The sequence below is a fragment of the Rattus norvegicus genome, chromosome 4 (genome assembly GCF_036323735.1).
Source record: "Rattus norvegicus strain BN/NHsdMcwi chromosome 4, GRCr8, whole genome shotgun sequence".
NCBI classification, from domain to species: domain Eukaryota; kingdom Metazoa; phylum Chordata; class Mammalia; order Rodentia; family Muridae; genus Rattus; species Rattus norvegicus.
In genome coordinates this window covers 47,651,839-47,672,413 of record NC_086022.1, presented here as the reverse complement: position 1 = coordinate 47,672,413, position 20,575 = coordinate 47,651,839, and the positions used below count along the sequence as shown (strand labels likewise).

The window sequence follows — 20,575 nt, the reverse complement described above, 5'->3', positions numbered from 1 at the left end:
TACTCCTGGAATGTCAATTTGTGTTAAAAATACAGAAGTGCTTCAAAGAGCCATCTTAGTGGATTGGACTCAGTGCTTAGTAGAACAAGAGGAGGAAAAGTCTCAGAGAAAAGGGCAAACACCAGCAGAAATAATGCAATCCTCTGGCTTCTGTCTCAGTAACAGCATCTCTTGGTTCACATTTGGCTCATGTTGACCGCAGCTGTTGCTGTTTTCCTTCTACACAGGAAGACAGCAGTGTAGTAACACACACAGAATAGCACTAAGTGGCAATGTGAGAGAGTCTCTACTGCCTGAATCAAAAACTGACCTTTACAAGAATCTAGATTTATCTGACATGGTTCTTCCTATTTAAACTCCAAAGGAAAAAAATCACCGTGCTTCAATTTCCAAGTCCACCATGTCTTGCTTCCAAGAGCCTGTGATGTCAGAAGCATCTTCCATGTCTTGCGAAGCATTTATCCATAGACTGCTCTCACTCACTTAGAGATCAAGTACTGAAGCAGGACTACAAAGCCAGTCACAAGGAACAACCCAGCCTGCTGCTATGGATTGTGTGTAGGAAAAACACCATCAAAACACTTCAAGAGATATATATCACACAAAATTCCAAACACTGGGAGACACTTTCATTCTACATGCTACATTTTTTTCTTGCACAGGAGATAAGATGATAGGGCCCACCAGATATACTTTACAGAGTGATATGAATTTCTTAAGTATGACAAATAATGATAAGAATGTTCATTTTTATTGCTTTTTACATTTTGTGCTCACCTGTGTTATCACTCCAAAAGCTTTTCTCCATTCTTGTAAGGTCATTGAGTTCCAGGAGACACCATCGATCTGTATTTCGCCTTTAATGTTCAACATTCGTAAAAAGGCTGACAGCAAAGTACTTTTTCCTGAGCCAGTTCTTCCTAAGAGCCCCACCTAGGAGGAAAAGGTGATGGAATTACTCTCCCGCACTGAAGACAGTGTCCTACATAGTCACTCATAGTTCTGCTCTTCAACTGAAAGCAGTTTCTCTTGCCATCTAGCACTTAAGCCTTTTTACACACTCCTAATTCACATCATCATCAGGAACTGAAATCGGAAACTGGCCATACCAGATTGTATTCATGTGGGCTTCACTGACCACTGGCTTTTACTAATGAGAAAAATGGAGAAAGTGTCCATTTTAAGTCAAGGAAAAGTAAAAATAGTGTATCTTGATGCCTATCAGCTCTATGGATGGGCTCAAACTAGAAGCAGGGAACTGCTGCCTGATGTACTTTTAAATATGGATACCAACTTGAAAGCTTACTCAAAATAGGCCTAACATTAGTTACTGTCCCTCGACTAAGTTTATTTCCTCATTGGTGGAGCAACAGTTGTCCAGCATGTACAAGGTCAAGGGATTGGGCCCCAGCAGTGAAGAGGGATGGATTCTCCCTTAAGAAATTGAGCAGTGTCAAGTTCAGGCCTGATGATATAATAAGGTCATGTTCCCCCACAGAGTGTGGGTTGAGTGGAGAGTCCAGATCACTCAGCTTCTCAGCAATGTTCGAGTCATATGCTAATATTTGACTCTTCTGGCAAGAAGCAAAAAAGGATATTAAAGTAAGTTTTCTCACTACCCAAAGAGCACAGCATCAGATTTAGGCTACTTCACATTACAGGAGATCAGTAGTCCAGGTATCCCTCAAAGTCCACATTCTTTGTTCTGATATAAGCTCAATTCCTTGCAATAACTAACTGATCACAGAATAAACTGCTGTGTATAATGCAAAACTTAAATTTGTTTCATTCTGTTACCATTGCCCCTTAATTTCCTATTATTTGACCTCTTTACGGAGAAAATGGTCTTTTGGAAAAGTGTTCTTTACATATATGTGGTTGGTGAAAAACTGTCTGTTTTCAATACACTGTAAATCAATACTTTAAATAGATATAAAATGAATTTCTAAATGTTTACAGATTCTATACTTATTTTGTTGATAGGCTAGCAATAAATCAAACTCCAATCAGGTAAATCACCTGGCTAATGTAGGCCTTGGTAATGAGCTGGTAAAGGACAGTGACAAGAGCAGTTGCCTTCCTAACCATCAAAAGAGCTCTACAAGGTAATTTTTTAAAATCATTGTTCTTGGGAAAATATGATCAAGCAAATGTTATGCAGAAAAATTTTGTAATGACTTATTTTTTTCTTTCTTGTATTCACGTAAAGAATAGAAATTCAGCAAAGTTTGCATAGTTTACCCATTTTGTTTTTGTTTCAGTTTCCCCATCTGGGATAATGGTATGCTTACATAATCAATACTTGGATTGGCTGATAGATTGGAGAGTGGAAGGATGAGAAAATGCATGGCTGGAAGAATGGAGGAATAAGTGGAACCATGTGCACATGGCTTACAAAAGGTGCTCAACAAATGGTCACTGAGGTTGACTGAAAGACAGTCAGATAGATGAGTAAATGAATGAACATATATATTATTGTACCTTACGAATAAATAATACAATGATTTTGTTCAATGACTAGATCAAATCTTAATCTTAAAACCTGGAGGAGTTCTATACTGCATGCTTCTATCTCTGCACTAGCCCATATCAGACACAAACATATTCACATATGTAATTTTTCCAATACGCAGTGTTAAATAAGTTAAATAAGAAATCAGAATAGGTCAGTGCAGGTGATGTACAGGAGGAAAAAAGAAAATGAAAGTGGACAGATAGAAGAGAGCTAAGTTCATCTACAGGATAGCTGGTAGAAGGTGGCTGGATGTACTAATCCAAAGTAGGGATAAATGAGCTCACTGCATTTGCTCCAGAAGGAAACACATTTTCAGAGAACAAAGTTCGTATGCTGGCATAATAGTGGACTGAGAGACAGTCAATAAATACTTTCTTTAGCTTTAAAGCCTTCGGCTATTGCTCTGGTTTCCTCACATCAAAGTGCTGGCGTGTATTCTATCTGACCAGTTTTTCAACAGCAAGGAACCTGGTTGATTTGTACACTAACAAGGTTGTCTTCTTGAGTAATTGTCACATAATAATTATCTTCTTATTTGTAAGAGTACTTCCTGCAAACAAGCTCTTCAGACGTGTACTAAGTATGAGTCAATGTTTTTTAGTAATTTCAACGCACCTCAACTCTGCAAAATTTGGATCAACATAAATCAAACTAAAATCTTCAGAGCTAATTAGTAACAAAATTGGTACGAGCAGGAATTCCATTGTGTCAAGAGCAGAGCTGTGGTGCGGTTCATTTAAAGCACCATACCTGCTCTTTAATGGTAGAGGGAAATGCACTGTAATTATCTCATTTCCTTGTGGTCTCAAGAAATCAAGACAGACAATCAAAGGAAATAAGATTCATGGGTGATTATAACTGAAACTCTTATATGTTCACACATCTGTTTATTATTAATAAGACACATGGACTGCTCAAATTCTTAAATGGTTCATTAGATTCACACCAGATTTTATAAAGGTAGAATAGGGTGTACTTTCAAAAAATCAAACACCTATTAAGATATGTTCATCTGATGAGAACATTGGTATTCTTTTTGTTTTTTGTTGTTATTATTTGTTTTTGTTTTAGTTTTTTTTAAGACAGGGTTTTTCTGTGTAGCCTTGGTGTTTTTGGAATCCACTCTGTGAACCAGGCTGGCCTTGAATTCACAGAAATTTACCTACCTAGGTCCCAAGTACTGGAATTAAAGGTATGTGCCACCACTAACTGGCAAGTCACTCCATCTTAAATAAGAAGTTGAGCAACAAATTTTCTGTCAGAAAGGTAAAGCCACAGAGCAAATGACTGTGCCCCTAGAGCTGGAGAGAAAGACGAGCATATCCAAAACGTCAAAACTCACCAGGCAGAATTCACCAAGCAGAAACCTTGAGGGAGCAAGTACAAGCACTGCACTGAAAAGATGACCCAGACTCACTGTGGACCACGGAGAGGGAAACAATTCCTGGCACACTCCGGTGACCTCACAGGGAGACTGAAGGAAGTTCCTCTAGCATTCAAGTAACCCACAAGAGACTGGTCATTCTGAGATAGGCCAGAGTACTGGCTTCCATTAAGACCTGTCTTGAGTGAGACTATTTTATCATTTGTAACTTAGAGATTTGGATGTTTGAGGAGCTATCTATGTTTAAATTAATATATATTACACAGTATATGTATTTTCACCAAGTCACACAATAACCCATAGTCATAAAACTATTTAGCTTTTCTGTATTAGTTAAAAATAAATTAAAATTTCATTTTAAAAAAGAGTTTAGATGTGTGTAAGGAAAGAAGCCCTGACCTTGAGGATATGCTACTCAAAGCAGCCAATACCAACATCCTCTGCACAACAACACCCCCCCACCCCACACAGTAAATCCAAGAATCATGGCACAACTAGGAAAGATTTCACTTGCATATAATGTAAGTACCAGAAAGATAAAGCAGAGAGAAATGAAGAAAGAAGAAAGAAAAAGAGGTAAGGATGCTGAGAAGCGAGGATGGAGGGAATATTTGAAACAACAGTTACTAAGAATGTTCCCTCAAAAATTAGTGTCATATACTCAATTCATACAGAGAAAAATAAGCAGAATGCTGCTCAAAGCCAAACATCCATACCACAGCACATCTTGAAACATGAAACTACTAGCATTGTGAACCTTGTAAACTAAGCTATCTTTCAAAACTTAAGGCAAAGTAAGAAATTATCAAACTAACACAGAGGCAATGTGCTGTCAATGGGCTTATCTTGAAAGATATGTTAAGAGAATTTACTCAGAGAAAAGACATAACTCAGATCTACAAGAAGTTACAATCTTGGAGCTAAATGAATAAAGAAAGCATTTTAGAAAGTAAAATGCGTTTCTTACTCTCAATGGGTCCAACAGGAAAGCTTACATAAATCATTTAATAACATCTATTTGCACCTATGATCTTTGAATACACAAAATGATCCACAGACAGAATACAAGACACAGGAGGGAGAAATTGGGACTACAGGGTGCTGATGCTATTTATATGAAAACATTATTCTTTTAAAATGGACCTGGATTCATTGTAAATATATATTATGAATTCTAGAGAAACTCATAAAAATTACAAAAGTAGAATTACTATGTTAGGAAATTAGAACATTTGGAATCATAAATATTAAAAAACAGCAACAGAAAGAAAAGGATTCTAGGTAAAAATAGGGGTAAAGGGTAAAGAGTAAGAAACAAAAAGCAGAACGAGCTAGAATGACTACACTATGCCTACTATTCTAGAAACTCATGCTCTAAATGCACCACTTGAGAGATATGGCTTGGCAAAGTGTCCAAAAGAACTAAGATATAACTACCCATTGCATATGAGAAAACCACTCAAGTTTAAAGTTTCATATAAATTAATTAAGGAATGGCCCAATTTACACTGTGTCAATCAACCAATTTAGTGTTGCTGTTTACAGTGATGGCTGTATTTTTTGGTGCCTGTTGTGTATTTAAAGGCATCTGCAGTTGGAAAATTTATAATTCATTACATATTTGCAAGTATAGTCATATTCAAATACAATCACATTTACAATAACCTGTTGAGACTCTGTAATTCAAATTTCATATGAAAGGTAATAACTACACAGTCACACCTTCAACTATGTATAAAGAATATTGATTATATAATTATGTTACAAAGGGTTTTTACTAACACATTGCTGTGGTTGTTGGGACTCACTAACAAATCAAGAAATGCTGAAATCTCACCCTCTGGCCAGGACTTATTGAAAAAGAAATGTTCTCTAATATGGCATTCCCATCATCCACATATTTCACAGTAAGGTCTTTGACAACCATTTCACCTCCAGAGGGCCAGGTATCACATTTCTTCACATGTTCATTCTTAATGACTAAAGCATTAGGTGAGTCTTCACTATGTAGTTCTTTCATTATCTTGGTACATATACTTTCTTCTGTTTGTATATCAATAAACTTAAAGACTCTGCTCACAGATCGCATCTGAAATGAAAATAACAGTATGTTTGTTTGAGAACTCTAGACAGTGCCATAATTAGTTTGAGGTTGCCTAAAAAAATAACCTTGAAATTATGATGCAAGCTATCTGTCACTAAGTTATTTGTCAGGGTTTTCAGTGAAGTAACAGGAAATAATTAGATATAATTAAATGCTTAACTAGTGAATCAACTAAGACACATATAATTGGGTTTTGTAGAGACCTGTTTATTTTTGTGATTACTTAAATCTCAGTTACACAGTCCACACACAAATAACCAAAGTATTATCAAGGGCATAAATGGTATCAAAAAGAAATATTTCCCTACTATGACAGTACTACATAATTCTGTACACTCTATGTTGTTAAGAAAATATAGCACTACAGATAGTATTGCCTCTCCAATTTCTTTAACAACTATCTATAATTCTGTCTGTCAACTCCGTTATTTGTAGACATCTGATGCTTAGTCAATTTTTTTTCTTTTTCTTTTTTGTTATTTCTTCAAGACAGGGTTTTTCTGTTTAGCCCTGGCTTTTCTGGAACTCACTCTGTAGACCAGGCTGGCTTAGAATATATAGAGATCCATCTGCCTCTACCTTCCGAGTGCTGGAACTGAAGGTATGTGCCACCATTTCCAGTAACTTAGTTTTTAATGAGTACCTAATGTTTAAGTTATTGTACAGATAGAAAGTGAAAAATTTACACTTAATAAAAATTACTTAAAAATAAATTTCCATCATTGGCAGAATGTGACCGTATATAAAGGTTATATTTTAAATTACATATGAATCTTTGGTTGTAGAGCAGCTGGTTTCTTTTTCCATCATCTTAGAGCAGAGATATGGTTGGGTCTGGTGGCCATGTGACAAAACAGGCAGGTTAACATGTACTATATATATCTATACATGTATCTATAGCAATAGAGCTTTGGATACTCCCTAGTAGAAGGGACAGTTCTGGACCCTTCTCTGGAACTCCAACCATCAGTTCCCTCCTGTTTCCCTTCCCTTTCAGCTGGAAGTGATCTTGGGGGACCCTAGTGTATGTAGTAAGAAAGGAAGTGGGATTTTAACCAAGAGTAGGACACACTGGGGCAACAAGGTCATCAACAACTATGGAGTTGAACTTTGAAGTGTGAAAGTGTTTTAGGTTCACTCATAGTCTGCAAGTGATCCATCATCCATGCTTACTGTAAGCCTAGTGAACTTACTGTTCACCAAGTCAGACTTGGATGAAATTCTTACTTTTGCCTTTCTTCAGTGTCTGGTTGGGAGTGAAGATTTGTTCACCATTCCTCGGGAAAAGTTAATGCAACAATCTAACTTATAAAACTTTCAATATAACACTTAATAAAATACATATTTAATGCACACAGAAATACAGGAACTTGTCAAATTACAACAAAAAATACTGATCTAATTTTATTTTAATACTCTAATTTTTACTTGTGATACTTTTAAAACATGAGGACAACAGATATGATTTATTCAAACAATTAATAAATGAAGACATGAAAGAGTAAATATAAATAAATAAATAAACAAATAAATATGTAGGGTTTGATTATTTTTGAAAGAAAATATACATTTCTCTGACTTAAGTACTATAACCTAACTCCATCAGTGATAGTCACCATTAAAGACAAATCCAGAATATTTAACATTTTATGTGCTAGATAGAACACACTTACTGAGTATTAAAATTGAAAGTTTGTAATTTGTTTCTTACAATCTCAATGCTTAAAAGGAACCTCAAGGCTAACTATTCTCAGCATGGTGAAAATATCCCTGACCAACACACTATTTCTTAACAGTGAACACTCGTTATAACATATGAGCAAAATGTAGTTCAATTCAATATCTGATGACATCTTCTGACAGTCAGATAAATTAGCAAGAGCAGGCACTTTATAACTACTGAAATGCCATTATGGAATAGGCTAGTCCCTAACCAGAGGGCTGTCAGCATGTTGATCGCCTCTAAAAGGAGAAGTCACACCAGAAACACAACATTTTTCAAGTCTCAAATACAGTCTTTTTAAAGTCCAGACATAATGATAGTTTGGCATTTTGTAGTCATATGAACAATGACTTTTAAGCTTCAAAGGCCAAGGCCCAAAGAAACATACTGTAGGTATTCATGGTTTCCAAGAAAGTGATCATTTGAGCTCAGGTATTACCTTGAACAAGAAAGCATGACTTCAATGTTCATAAAAATGAAAATCCACAGTCTGAAACACTGAAGACATAGCAGCTTTGGAAAAAAAATCTTGTTATAGATAAACTTAGGATAGCTGAGAAATAGTCAGCCTCTTCAACCCACAATCTAAAGCAAAAAGAGGTTGCCCAAGAATAAAGGCAACTTGTAAGAAGGTGTCCTGCCTTGTAACCAAACTCCAGTATCTTAAGAAGCATTGAAGAAACCAAGAAATTGTGCAAAAGAGAGAAGAGAGAGCAAGACAAAGTCCTAGATAATTCTTCTAGACAAGATAGGAACATTGGTGAGTCATGGACAGAACTTAACTCCACTACAAACCTAGCAGGATCTTCGAATCAGCCAGAATTCTTCCCTCCACTCAACAAAAGTAAAAACAGTAAATAGCGAACTACAGCAAAGTTGAAGTCATATTCATTGTATGCTAGATTTGCCTGTCAAAGAAAGGTTCATGTCCTCTTTAAAAACAGATCTCAGGTTTGTGGAGAGCTCAAGCAATTTGGTAGATCCTTCTTAAGAAAAATAATTCAAATTATACATACCAAATTAACTATAAAGTTGTTATTGTCAAGTGGAAACAGGATTTGCAGGTAGCGAATTGCTAAATGAAGAAGGCTAGAGGCAGTCCCTGCCATACTGATCATGCTAATGACTGTCTCAGTACCTGAACGATGATCCAACAAATACCTCTGTTGAACCTACCCTGTCCCTAAACCTAATAGTTATGGGTTGTAAGTGTCACTCCAAGATAAAGGCTTGGTCCCCTGATGATGGAGCTTTTGGGACATAGTAGAAACATTGGGAGGTATGGAATAACCAGAGGAAGTTGGTCCTGAGGGTTTGTCCTCGAGGGATACCCCCGTCCTAATCCCCTCCCCCCACTTCCTGACTGCTGTGGAGTAAGCTACCTTCTCTGCCACATATTCCTGTTGCCATGATGTTCTGCCTCAGCATAGGTCTGGAGTCAAGGCAGGTAACATGTTCTGATACTTCTGAGACTGTAAGCCAAAAAGAAACATTTCATTTCTTTATGCAGTTTGTATCAGTTATTTTGTCACAGTAACAGAAATCTGACTGACCCAAGGGCCTCTGGAAGGTCTATCCAAGTAAGAAGACCTGAATATTATGTCTCCTGGTTTGATGATGAACCTATTCTACCCACTATAGTACAGTATTTCTTGTACTCAAAGAATGGAATATTCAGAACATCTAGTGCTTAACCATATGAAGTCATTTAAACCTTTGTTACTAAGAAAGCCATTTTTTTTCTCTATGCAGATATAATGGCAATACTGTGAGGATGATGAGGTATGTCTTCAAGACTGGGAAATTATATCTCATCTTCTTAATCTACAAATGTATATAGCTAATTGGATTAGGCAGAAGTTACAACATATCACAGTAGTTTTATATAGCCAGGGGCTTTTTTGCCCATACCCTAGTACCTGAATAAAACCTCAGAGGTTTAATAGTATTAATAAATGCCTAGGCCATAAGCTAGGCTGTTTCCCCAAGTAACTCTGAACTCATCATCCCACTTATTCTAATCTGAGTTCAGCTATGTGGTTGGATCCTTCTGCTCAGTTTCTTATATTCATATCCCTGTCCAAAAATCTCTTCTCCTGCTTGGCTCTTTCCCAACCGGAAGTTCTGCCATCTACCCTGGCCTCGGTTTACTGGCTATAATGGTTTTATTGACAGGTAATTGTCTACCCAGTACAGAAGAGAGTATACCTGCAGTTTAGGTCTCATTTGTTTTCACAAAACTTGTAAAACTCACTTAATCCTTGTTTAAAGGATTGTCTGTTATGTATTTCCATGTGATGTATAAGAACCATGGTGTCTTAGCACGAGACACTCACTCGGCTTTGGCAATTATCGTAATAGCTGTAGACTGACACACTCCCCCGTCTCACGCTGCTGTCTGCTGTGCTAACAGGGAGGTAAGAGGGAGGAGGTATCGGCAGCCCTGCCCAGGAAAGCGTGTCAGCCCCATGGACAGGGAACATCTGTGTGGCTAGAGTTAAATGACAATGAAGGTGGGCAAGCAATTAGTACCATTCCTCATACTTTAAAGGCAAAAAACAAAAGGAAAGCTACGTGCTAAAACACGGAATCTATTTTTTATTTATGCAGAAGAAAATTTAGCATAGTGTAGATTCTTGTTCTTTAAAATTGTAATGTAGCCAAGATTGAAATGTTTCCTTGAGATTCATGTTCTTCTAATTGTTGATACATTAATTTTCTTAAGAGCCTAATCTTTCCCCTAAATTTCTTGAGGAAGAGGTGATTCTAAAAAGTAACTGTTATTATCTTTGCAATAATGTCTAAAGGTACTAATCTAAGCACCAAGATAATAATGATGACAGCAATAACAAAAAGTAGCCCAATAGATTCCTCTCAATGTTAATTTATAAAGGAAGCAACTTGGATAACAGGAAAACGACTCTAGGTTTTCCTGTTCATCCTTTATAGCTAATCATAGAGGTCATTAAAGCCTCTTCAGGAATCCAGAAATGCCTCATAGAAATATTTGCTTTTACTTAGAAGCCATAATAACAAAATCATGCTTCAATGGGCAAACACTCCAAAATCATGACAATAGTGGCATTATGTCCCATGCCTAAAATGTTTATCAATCCTAGACAAAAATTCCATGATTGAATTTAGAAAGATTATCGGGGAGGATGGAGAGATAGTTCAGTGGTAAAGAACACTGGCTGTTCTTCTAGCAGACTTCGGTTTTCATTCTCAACATCCATAAAGTGTCTAACAACTGTCCATAACCCCATTTCCTAGGGAATCTAACACCTTCTACTGTCTTCCATGGACACTAGGTATACATGTGGTGAACAGATGTAGGCAAAACCACCACACACATAAAATAATTTCAAATCATTAATATCATCCAGCTACAAATCCAACAACTCTAATAGTGACCTGCCTGCAAGATATACAGGTGCAATAGTGACACAAGTATTATAGATTAACCAACAATTACTTAATTGGAGTTAAAACCCATGAGATAGAATATGTGATACCACTAAAGTGGGCAAAATTCTGACTAGGTAGGTCATAGGCTGTATGGGAAAGCCTACTACTCTTATCCAGCTAAAAGAATACAATAGTAAAATGTCTCTTAATGACATAATGCTGTGCCCGCAGATCAGTGCCTGAGTTAGCCATCATCAGAGAAGTCTTTTCTTGAAGCAGAAACTAATTAACAAAATGATCTACAGCTGGACAATGTGCAGAAAATGAGAGAACCACTCCTCTCAAAACTGAGGATCTATAGGAAAGGAAGATAGCAAGTGGTTGAGATGATTCCAAGGAAACAGTGTCATACAGATACAACAGGAAGGTATACGTGTGAACTCACAGATACAACAGGAAGGTACACGTGTGAACTCACAGAGACAACAGGAAGGTACACGTGTGAACTCACAGAGACAACAGGAAGGTACACGTGTGAACTCACAGAGACAACAGGAAGGTACACGTGTGAACTCACAGAGACAACAGGAAGGTACACGTGTGAACTCACAGAGACAACAGGAAGGTACACGTGTGAACTCACAGAGACAACAGGAAGGTACACGTGTGAACTCACAGAGACAACAGGAAGGTACACGTGTGAACTCACAGAGACAACAGGAAGGTACACGTGTGAACTCACAGAGACAACAGGAAGGTACACGTGTGAACTCACAGAGACAACAGGAAGGTACACGTGTGAACTCACAGAGACAACAGGAAGGTACACGTGTGAACTCACAGAGACAACAGGAAGGTTCACGTGTGAACTCAGATACAACAGGAAGGTACCCGTGTGAACTCACAGAAATTGTGATAGCATTTACAAGATCTCTACATGTTCAAACCAGACAAAAATCTCAGTACTAAGAAGGGAAGTGGACATATCTCACCCTTAACCAAGAAACTATTTGCAATAGATACTTTCTGGGAAAGGGAAAATCAGTTTTTTCAATGCAGTGGCACTGGTATCTACCATATTCCAAATCAAGCCTCATGCATAGGAGTAGTTGGTGAAGATAATATATAAGCATATGGAGTGGAATAGGACATATTGGTCATATTTCTGCTCACTCTTAGCCTAAGGAATATAATTACTAGTAATTGGAAGGATCACCAGCATTTTTTGTGGTGTCAATGAAGCTCACATAAGTATCTATGCTACATACAAAAGATGATGCTGACTGACAGAATGCTTTGAAGAAGTTACAATATCAAAATATAGATGCTTAGAGAAAATTACTGAAATCTTGATATTTTGATTTGTTATTTTAGATTTTTTGTTAAAATAACTTCTATTTATATTTTTTCATACAATATATGTTGACTGTATTCTTTCCTCTTCCCTAGTTCCTTCCAGATCCTCCTATCTCTCTACCCACTCAATTTCATATTTCTTCCCTAACTCTCAACCTCAAACCCCTCAAATTCAAATAAACTGAAAATAATTGCCAAAGAGAAATCACACACACACACACATACACACACACATACACACACACACACATACACACACACACACACACGTGCACGCACACACACACGTCTACAAAGGTTGAGTTGAACTGCTCCATATGGGCTGTCATGAGCCCATAAGCTTATAAAGCTGAAATTATTTTCATTTCAACCTTAATAGAAACAATTTGCTAATCCTTGTGACGTGACTCACAGAAATTCAAAGCAAAAATGAATCTGCAAGACTGCTTAATCCAGTGGTTTAAAGGTCTAGATACAGATTAGAATCACCTGGGCACATTTCAGACAACAGGTCCTGTCACCTTTCCCCAGCAGAAGAATTAATTTCCCTGGCCTTTGTGGATCTGAAGCAGCTTTATTTGTGCATAGCCAGACTGAGAGCCCATGTTCTAATCCATTCCTTCATTGTACTAATGAGAAAATCTAAACAAGGAAGTTAAAGTGGCAAGCACAAAGCCCTAATCAATTTTCCAAGCTTATCACATATTTTTGTATACTTCAGCAATTCCTGAGTGGGCTGTTAAATTTCTTATCTTAAACTGAGGTTCAAAAATATAATTCTATTAGTTACTTTTTCTTCTTTGGTTGTGGTAACTTATTGAGTTAAAGGTTTTAGATGATCTGTAGTAACTGCAGTGTTATATTCAATGATTTCAGCATAGGGTTGGTGTGTGGTTTTCCTAAGAACTGAAATAATACCTACATATAGGTTAAGAGTTTACATTTTTACATGGAAGGGTTCAGAAGAAAGAGAATGTCAAAGCTCCAGCAATCTCAAAAATTCCTAACCAAACCATTTCATTTTACAGAAGAGAAGGACCTGGAAATGAGGGACAATGACTTGCCTAAAGGCACTCAACTTTTTAGTGTCTGAGCCAGAATGAAATACAAGGCTCTCTGCGGTTGAATGGGTAATGCGTCTTGAAAAATACACCACAAAGACTTGTAAGAAAAACAACAAACCACAGTCAAGCTACCATTAAAAGGAGGCAAAAGACAAAGGATAAATTAATTCCTCTGTCTGATCCGTAAAATAGAAACTGCTCTCAATAGAAGAACATTTGGTAATGGCAGTCATGAAGAAAAGAGAAATTCCTTTTTGTCCTCCCACATTTCACATTGCTCATTCTGCAATTAGTCACTTGATCCTCAGTAGAACCCAAAATAAACACAGGTGATGAGAGGACAAAGGAGAAACAGAGTGACTTTGAACTGACAGAAAACTCTTCTCAGATTGCACCAACCAGGCAAGAACTTTCTGGAACTTCACTAATGGTGGTCTAAATTGAAGCCTTGTAAGATCATTGTTCTTAACCTTGCAGCTTCCTTCTTCTTTACTAGAGACATACAGTTCAGTTCAATAATCTAGTGGAAATAGGGATGCTTATCTGCTGGTCTTAGAAAATGAAGGCAGTGGCATTCACATATTAAGGCTGTTCACTTCTGTTCCTTCTGTGGTAACAGTCTAGAAAGATATGAGTTATCAAATGAAGAAATTATGTGTGAGAAATCCCTTAGTCACCAGATGGTTTAATACTGCTAATTTTAAAATAACACCTTTTACACCTTTGCTGGCTCTCGCTTATTTATTTGGTCTTCAGGCTAGTGAAGGGAGTATGGCTTTTCTAACAGTTTAATGGTCACTTAAGAGGAATGGAATTATTTGAGTTGATGTATAGGAATTCATACCTCAGTATGTCAAATCAACTAGAAATTGATTTAGTGGTATGCTTTGTGGATGCATGAAGGTATCAACATGGTAGCAGGATATGTAGAGAGAGCAATAATGAGATGTACATTAAATATATGAATCTATGATTCATCAAGAACCAACTTTTGAAGCACAGGGTTAGCAACAATAGCTATAGAGAATGCACATGGAAAGAAGACATCTGTAATACAAATGATAATTTAAAGGCTACATGAAATGAAGGCCCAGCAGGTAGCTGAACAATGAAATAGTATAAGGATTCATCCGTGGAAAATAGTGCTCAACAACTGCAGAAGACAAGGATGTTGCTTTGTGCATTGATGTTTACTGTGACTAAAGTAGGTGATGAAAATGAAAGAAACCATGTAAAAAACAGAAGACAAAACAGAGAAAGGCAATCTCTTTAGTTTTGCTGTAAACTAGTCAAATAATTAGGATAGGAACTAGAGACCAAATGAGAGGAACAGTAGTAAAGGAAAGAGCATGAGAATAAATATTTATTATGAAAACATAATAAAAAGGCTTCTGGAGAGTTCTAAGTATCAGCATTTCAGATATGTGATAATAAATACAACATAACTTATGTTGTTGTGTTATTGGTTTAACAACTGAGAGATAAAGCTAGGGGTCTGTGGGTAGGTAACAGGTAGAAAATAAAACAGTTATACTGCTATGTTTATAATTTCATAGTCAAATTGACTCCGTATTCGTGTTTTAAATTGGGGCAGATGGGTAAGTGAAGTAAGTTTTCTAACTCTGAAGACTTTTCCTGAATAGCCTTGTACTTAGTTTTAGAATATAGTAAAGAAAACATTATTTTTATTCCATTTTAAACTCATCACTCTAATGCAGTTAAAAACATGGTAAGATAAAATGATGTCACACTGAGCTTTTGTTTATTGTTTTAAAACCTTGGTAGGTTACATCAGATAGATGTGAAATCTTAAGGCACTGCTCAGTCATTCTTCCTACTGATTCCCAAGGAAGAGGAGAAGAGACAAACACTGCTGGGTAGTTTTAGCAGCAGTACAGGTGACACTAGCAGGATGGGAGTTAACAGCAGAAAGGGACCACCAACACCAAGGAAGGCCCACCAGCACTGCTTGGCAAAGAAATGCAAACTGACATGTCCTCTTTGATATTAAACAAAAGAGCATAACTTTTGAAGATGTAATCAACTGCAAATATTGATACATTTCATAGACCATATCATAAACACAATAGGCCCTTGTAAAGGTCCTTTCATACACTATCAAAGATACCTTAAAGTGTCTGTGTTGGACACTAGACACATGAAGTAGAAATGCATTTAGCAAAGGTTTTGTTAGCCTTGTGGACAGGCTATTCCAAGAGGAGTGTCCAACCCACAGTTCATAGGCCACATCCAGCTGCATAAATGAGCTATAAAAGAAGCCCAACATGAATCAACATGATTGTATATATCTTGTGTGTGAACTCTGTAGAGAACAGCATTGTGTTGCAATGTCAAAAGTTTGGCTATAAGATTAAGAGAGAAAATTAATGTTGCAAAGGAAATTGTACATGTACAAGGCGAAGAGAATTTTTATGTAAAGAAACAGGTAATGTGCACAAGGATTTTGAATTATGAAGTCACAGTTGTAAAAATAAATGTATGTATATATGAATGTATATTTATTATGTTATAGAAATTTTACCATCACATGAATGTGTGCCAGAGGACGGAAGTAAAGGGAGTTGTATGATGACTTTTACCTGGGGATTCTAGGCCTCCTAGAAATGGAGTAATGAATGGACAAATGCAATTCAAAGCCTTCAGATTCAATGACAGGTCAGCAAAGATGGATCAGCATGTAATGGCATTTGCTGCTAAACCTGATGACTTGTCCAATCCCTGGGACTCAGAGTGAAAAGAGGGAAGTGAGCCCCACAAGCCTCCCTTTGAACTCCATGCTCTTGCTGTGGCATGGACATTCCTTACCTACACAAATAAATGTAATTCAAAATTTAAAAAGAAATCAGTGATGAAGTCCTCAGACCCATTCTAAAGTCTAACTGAAAATATGCCTTTTATTAAAATATAAATAGAGTACTGCAATGAGCTTCCTTTCATTTCTTGTCCGGGCCCTTGTGGATTAATAGTCCTTCATGCCATTTTAACGCACAAATATCACTTCAGGCTCTCAGCCTATGAAGGAAGAAACAATACACCAAAATATGGTCTTTGAACACACAAAGTACTCAAATGTGAGTCAACATCAGTTAAGCACAAAGGAAAGGAACAATATAAACACTTAGGAGGAAAAAATCACTAAGACCAGACATTTTAAAAATAAGACAAGAATATTAGGAAAATGTCAGGCTGCTGAATGTGAAAACCTAATATACAGAAGGATTTCTTAAACAAGATACCAAATGTGCAAGCCATAAAGGAAAAGAAAAATAAATGAATCTCTATCAAATTCAATGTTCCCTTTTATCAAGGAATACTGTGAATAAAGCCACTGGCTCAAAGGTCATTTAAATGTATAGAACTGACAATTGATCCAGGACTCAAAAACACTTCCAACGTAAGGAAAAACAAACAAACAAATAAACACACACACACACACACACAAACAAACTCATCACGTTGAAAAGCTAGTAACAAGAACACCCATTTAACAGAAATAAAGAACAACAAACCAAATGGTCAACAATAAAGACATTAAGTTATCCTGAAATTTTAGTAGTTACTTGACACTCATCAGACTGGCAAATTAAGAGTCTGAGTAAGAAATATTGCTGGAAACATCCACATGCTCTCTTGGTGAAGTATATACTAGCACAACAGACCTGAGGGATTTGGCATTAGTGAAGCTAAGCTTGGAGAAATTCTAACCTCAGCAATTTCTCCCACTCCTAGGATTTGCTTTAGAAAACTCCTGGGCAAAGACACATATGCAAGAGTATTCACAATGACAATCCATGAGGATGAAAGATAAATCATGCCATGGCTTATGTGTGCCACAGAATGTCCTTAATTAACCTGAACATTTTATTTCTTAAAGTAGGCGAATGAATATATATATATTTATATATATATATATATACTGTTATTGCCTATTCTTTTTGTTTTGTTCTCTAAAAATTTCATAAAATTAAAAATAGTAACTTACCAAGCTATCTGTATCAATGCTTGAGTTCACAGCCCATTGCAAAGTACTCATAATATTCATAGCTAAAGTTAGAATAATACCAGTCGTTCCTTCTCCTTCACCTAGACAAGGAAAAGGGTTTTGAACAAAGTACATGTTATTTCTTTCTTTTGTGAATTATTATCTCTCATTGTTTGCCAATAATTTACGTTTCAATTTAAAGCAGTTTTAGTGACTCCTTTGAACAATAATGCCCTCACTGAGTAAGCTTTCAACCAAAATTTAAAATCAAATAGTGACTAGATATTGGGAAACAACTGCACTTTTAAATGATGCTTAGGTCTTGAGGGTAATGTTGGTATGAGTAATCGTCTTTGTCTACTCTTACTCTGTAGGCAACAATAAAAACAAATATTGGATTGAACATCAGACTGTAAGTGAATGAATGAATGAATAAATATAAATAAATAGGAAATGAGATCTTTTACAAAACTCAAAGGAGGGCTGCATATATCTGAGTAGAACGGGCACATGTGCTGAGTACTTCTGTAAGAATAATGGTCTGCTGATCAGAGGCTGTTTCTAAGAAAGTGGACTTCATGTGTCACCAGGCAGGGAGAAAACTGTCAGCCATTTAAGAGAGAAGTTTGCTCCTTACATTAAAAGAAGGAAGGGAAACGACCAATGTGCTTGAAAAGGGCAGTGCTAACACATTTTGGAGTAAATGTCACTTAGGATTAGGAAGAGCAACTAATTAAAATTTAAAAAATGAGAATTATGGCTACAAATAGTTTTAAGATAAATGTTCATATATTACTATAAACTCAAGCTGTCATAACTGAACTGGCAGTGCTTTATCTAGCACCACATTACTATAAAGTGAGACACGGAGACAAATGCACATCATTGACTGACATTTTTCCTGTTGCCATCTTCCCCATCTTGGGTACACCATGAACAACACAAATCATGCTGTGCTAACATCAAATAATCCACCGAAAATTGTGATAGTTAATCTTCTATAGAGCCCCTATAAATTTCTTATTCTGAGGACTAAAAAGAATGTAAGGTAAGATTTTAATACCAAGTAATAATAATATAATAATCACTGGACATTTATTAAAGACAAAACTATATTGTCTTGCACAAAATAGCATACAATATTATGAGAGAGTTATTAGTGCAATATCTGCCCACACAAGGGAATTAGGGAAGTTAATTAAGGTCTGTAAATTACTGTAAGTTACTATCACTAATCAAATTAAGACCATTAGAGTTGGTTGGTCATGGCTGGGTTCTTGGGCTATGCTTCCCATCCCAACTGGAGGTTCTATAGTATGTTGACTATCAAATGTTTTGACTACTGACCTTGGTTACCCAGGACTTAGTCATAACATTACCTATTCTGATACTGCACATGACATATTGGCTTAAGTTAATTGTTAAGTTTTAACCCATGTAATTTAATCATCTTTTATCCACTTTGAATTATCTTATATAAAAATAATCAATATTGTGACTTCCAAAAAATTATTTTAAGTTGTCATGGTGACTGTATATGAAGATCCACAAATATACCTACTTATAAATTAATTTCATAGCCATAAATGAAGAAAGCAATAAATGGGCATAACCATCCTCATAGCAGTTGTATATCTGCAGTGGTCCCAAAGCCAAAAGGAATGTTTTCTGTCCTCTCTAGCACTTAATTAGACAGAGGATCTATATACCATTAATTCAAGAAGCAGAATGAAGATACCATGTGAAGTTCATGTGGTATTGTCTTATTAAATGAAGATAACTATTATTCGAGAGGGGGAAAGAGAGAGTGGGAGGGAGAAAGGGAGAGGGAGATACATGTACATCTCTCTCATATATATATGTGTGTGTTATATGTGTATATATTATATACATTCATGTTTGTGTATATATATATATATATACATGCATATATATGAGAGAGACACATAGAGAAACAGAGAAAGACAGAGACAGAAACAGAGACTAAGAACTGAATTATCTGTAGAAGGAAGTAAACATGAACCAGTATCTACATGAGTCATACCTAGCCTGACTCTCCAGTGCCTTTTCTGGTTCCTCCAGGTAACCAGGTATGACACCCACCCTGAGGCTGCATGATACAATTTGATAACTTGTCAAAGGCTGCTTAACTGGGATTGAGCAATTCTGCTCTTATAATCAAATCATGTTGCAAATCTGGGATTGGTGTGGTATTCACTCTGAAATGTTGCCATAAATAATATACAATATTTTATATATAAATCATATAGTTACTTATTTGTCTGTATATATTTTAATTTTCTTTTTTGTGACTTATTTTTTCTTTAAAAATCCTTAATTTCAGAACATTTATATTTGAAAATAATGTACTTTTATGTAAATTATATTTCTGTGGCAGTTTTATTCATTCAAAGTCATATTAGACAAGAATTTTCCCAATAAGTAGTTGTTAAAAAGAAGCAGTTTTACCAGGTTGTAAGAAGTATATGCAAATATGTGTGTGTGTTTACACAAGTGTTTCTTTCCCCATTTAGGTTGCCAACATTAGCATTTGTGCTATCTGACTCAGTGCCTCATTATTCTTAAAATAGTGAAACAAAGAACAAAACCATATAAACCTTTAAATAAATTATTTAGAAACAAAACAACAAAATGCAAAGAAACTACTTGTAAGCTCTATGGGTCTACTTAAAAAAATCTAAATATTTCAATATAAACAATATGGCATTTTAATCATTGACAAATTTTTACCTAAGTGCTCCAAGTTGTTAGTAAGTTCAGATTACCTGTTGTTAAAATGGAGATGAAGGTAACAACAATGAAGAAGAGGACGAAAATCATGTCTATTCTCATCTGGAACCAGCGCAAGGTTGCCAGATACATAAACCAGTTGGCAGTGTGCAAATTCAGAGCTTTGTGGAATAGGGTTTCAAAGTAAGTCTGGCGTCGGAAGGCTCGAAGTGTCCACAGTCCTTTTAAGCTTGTAACAAGGTGCGTGAAAATTGGACTCCTGCCTGT

General features: G+C 36.3%; 1 protein-coding gene across 6 annotated transcripts in view; it reads right to left on the bottom strand.

Moving 5' to 3' along the window:
* Cftr (CF transmembrane conductance regulator) overlaps positions 1–20,575 on the bottom strand; it is a 272,563-nt gene that overhangs the window by 22,233 nt on the left and 229,755 nt on the right. For 4 of the 6 annotated variants that reach the window (XM_063285515.1, XM_006236097.5, XM_039107007.2 and 1 more), the window contains 4 exons: positions 20,344–20,571; positions 17,558–17,658; positions 5,737–5,988; positions 778–933 (listed from right to left, as the gene is read on the bottom strand). In XM_063285515.1, the coding sequence (XP_063141585.1) occupies positions 778–933; positions 5,737–5,988; positions 17,558–17,658; positions 20,344–20,571 (737 nt within the window). Of the gene's footprint in view, positions 1–777; positions 934–5,736; positions 5,989–9,108; positions 9,199–17,557; positions 17,659–20,343; positions 20,572–20,575 lie in introns of those variants that run through there. The other 2 variants (XM_063285514.1, XM_063285513.1) reach the window with 2 other exon arrangements.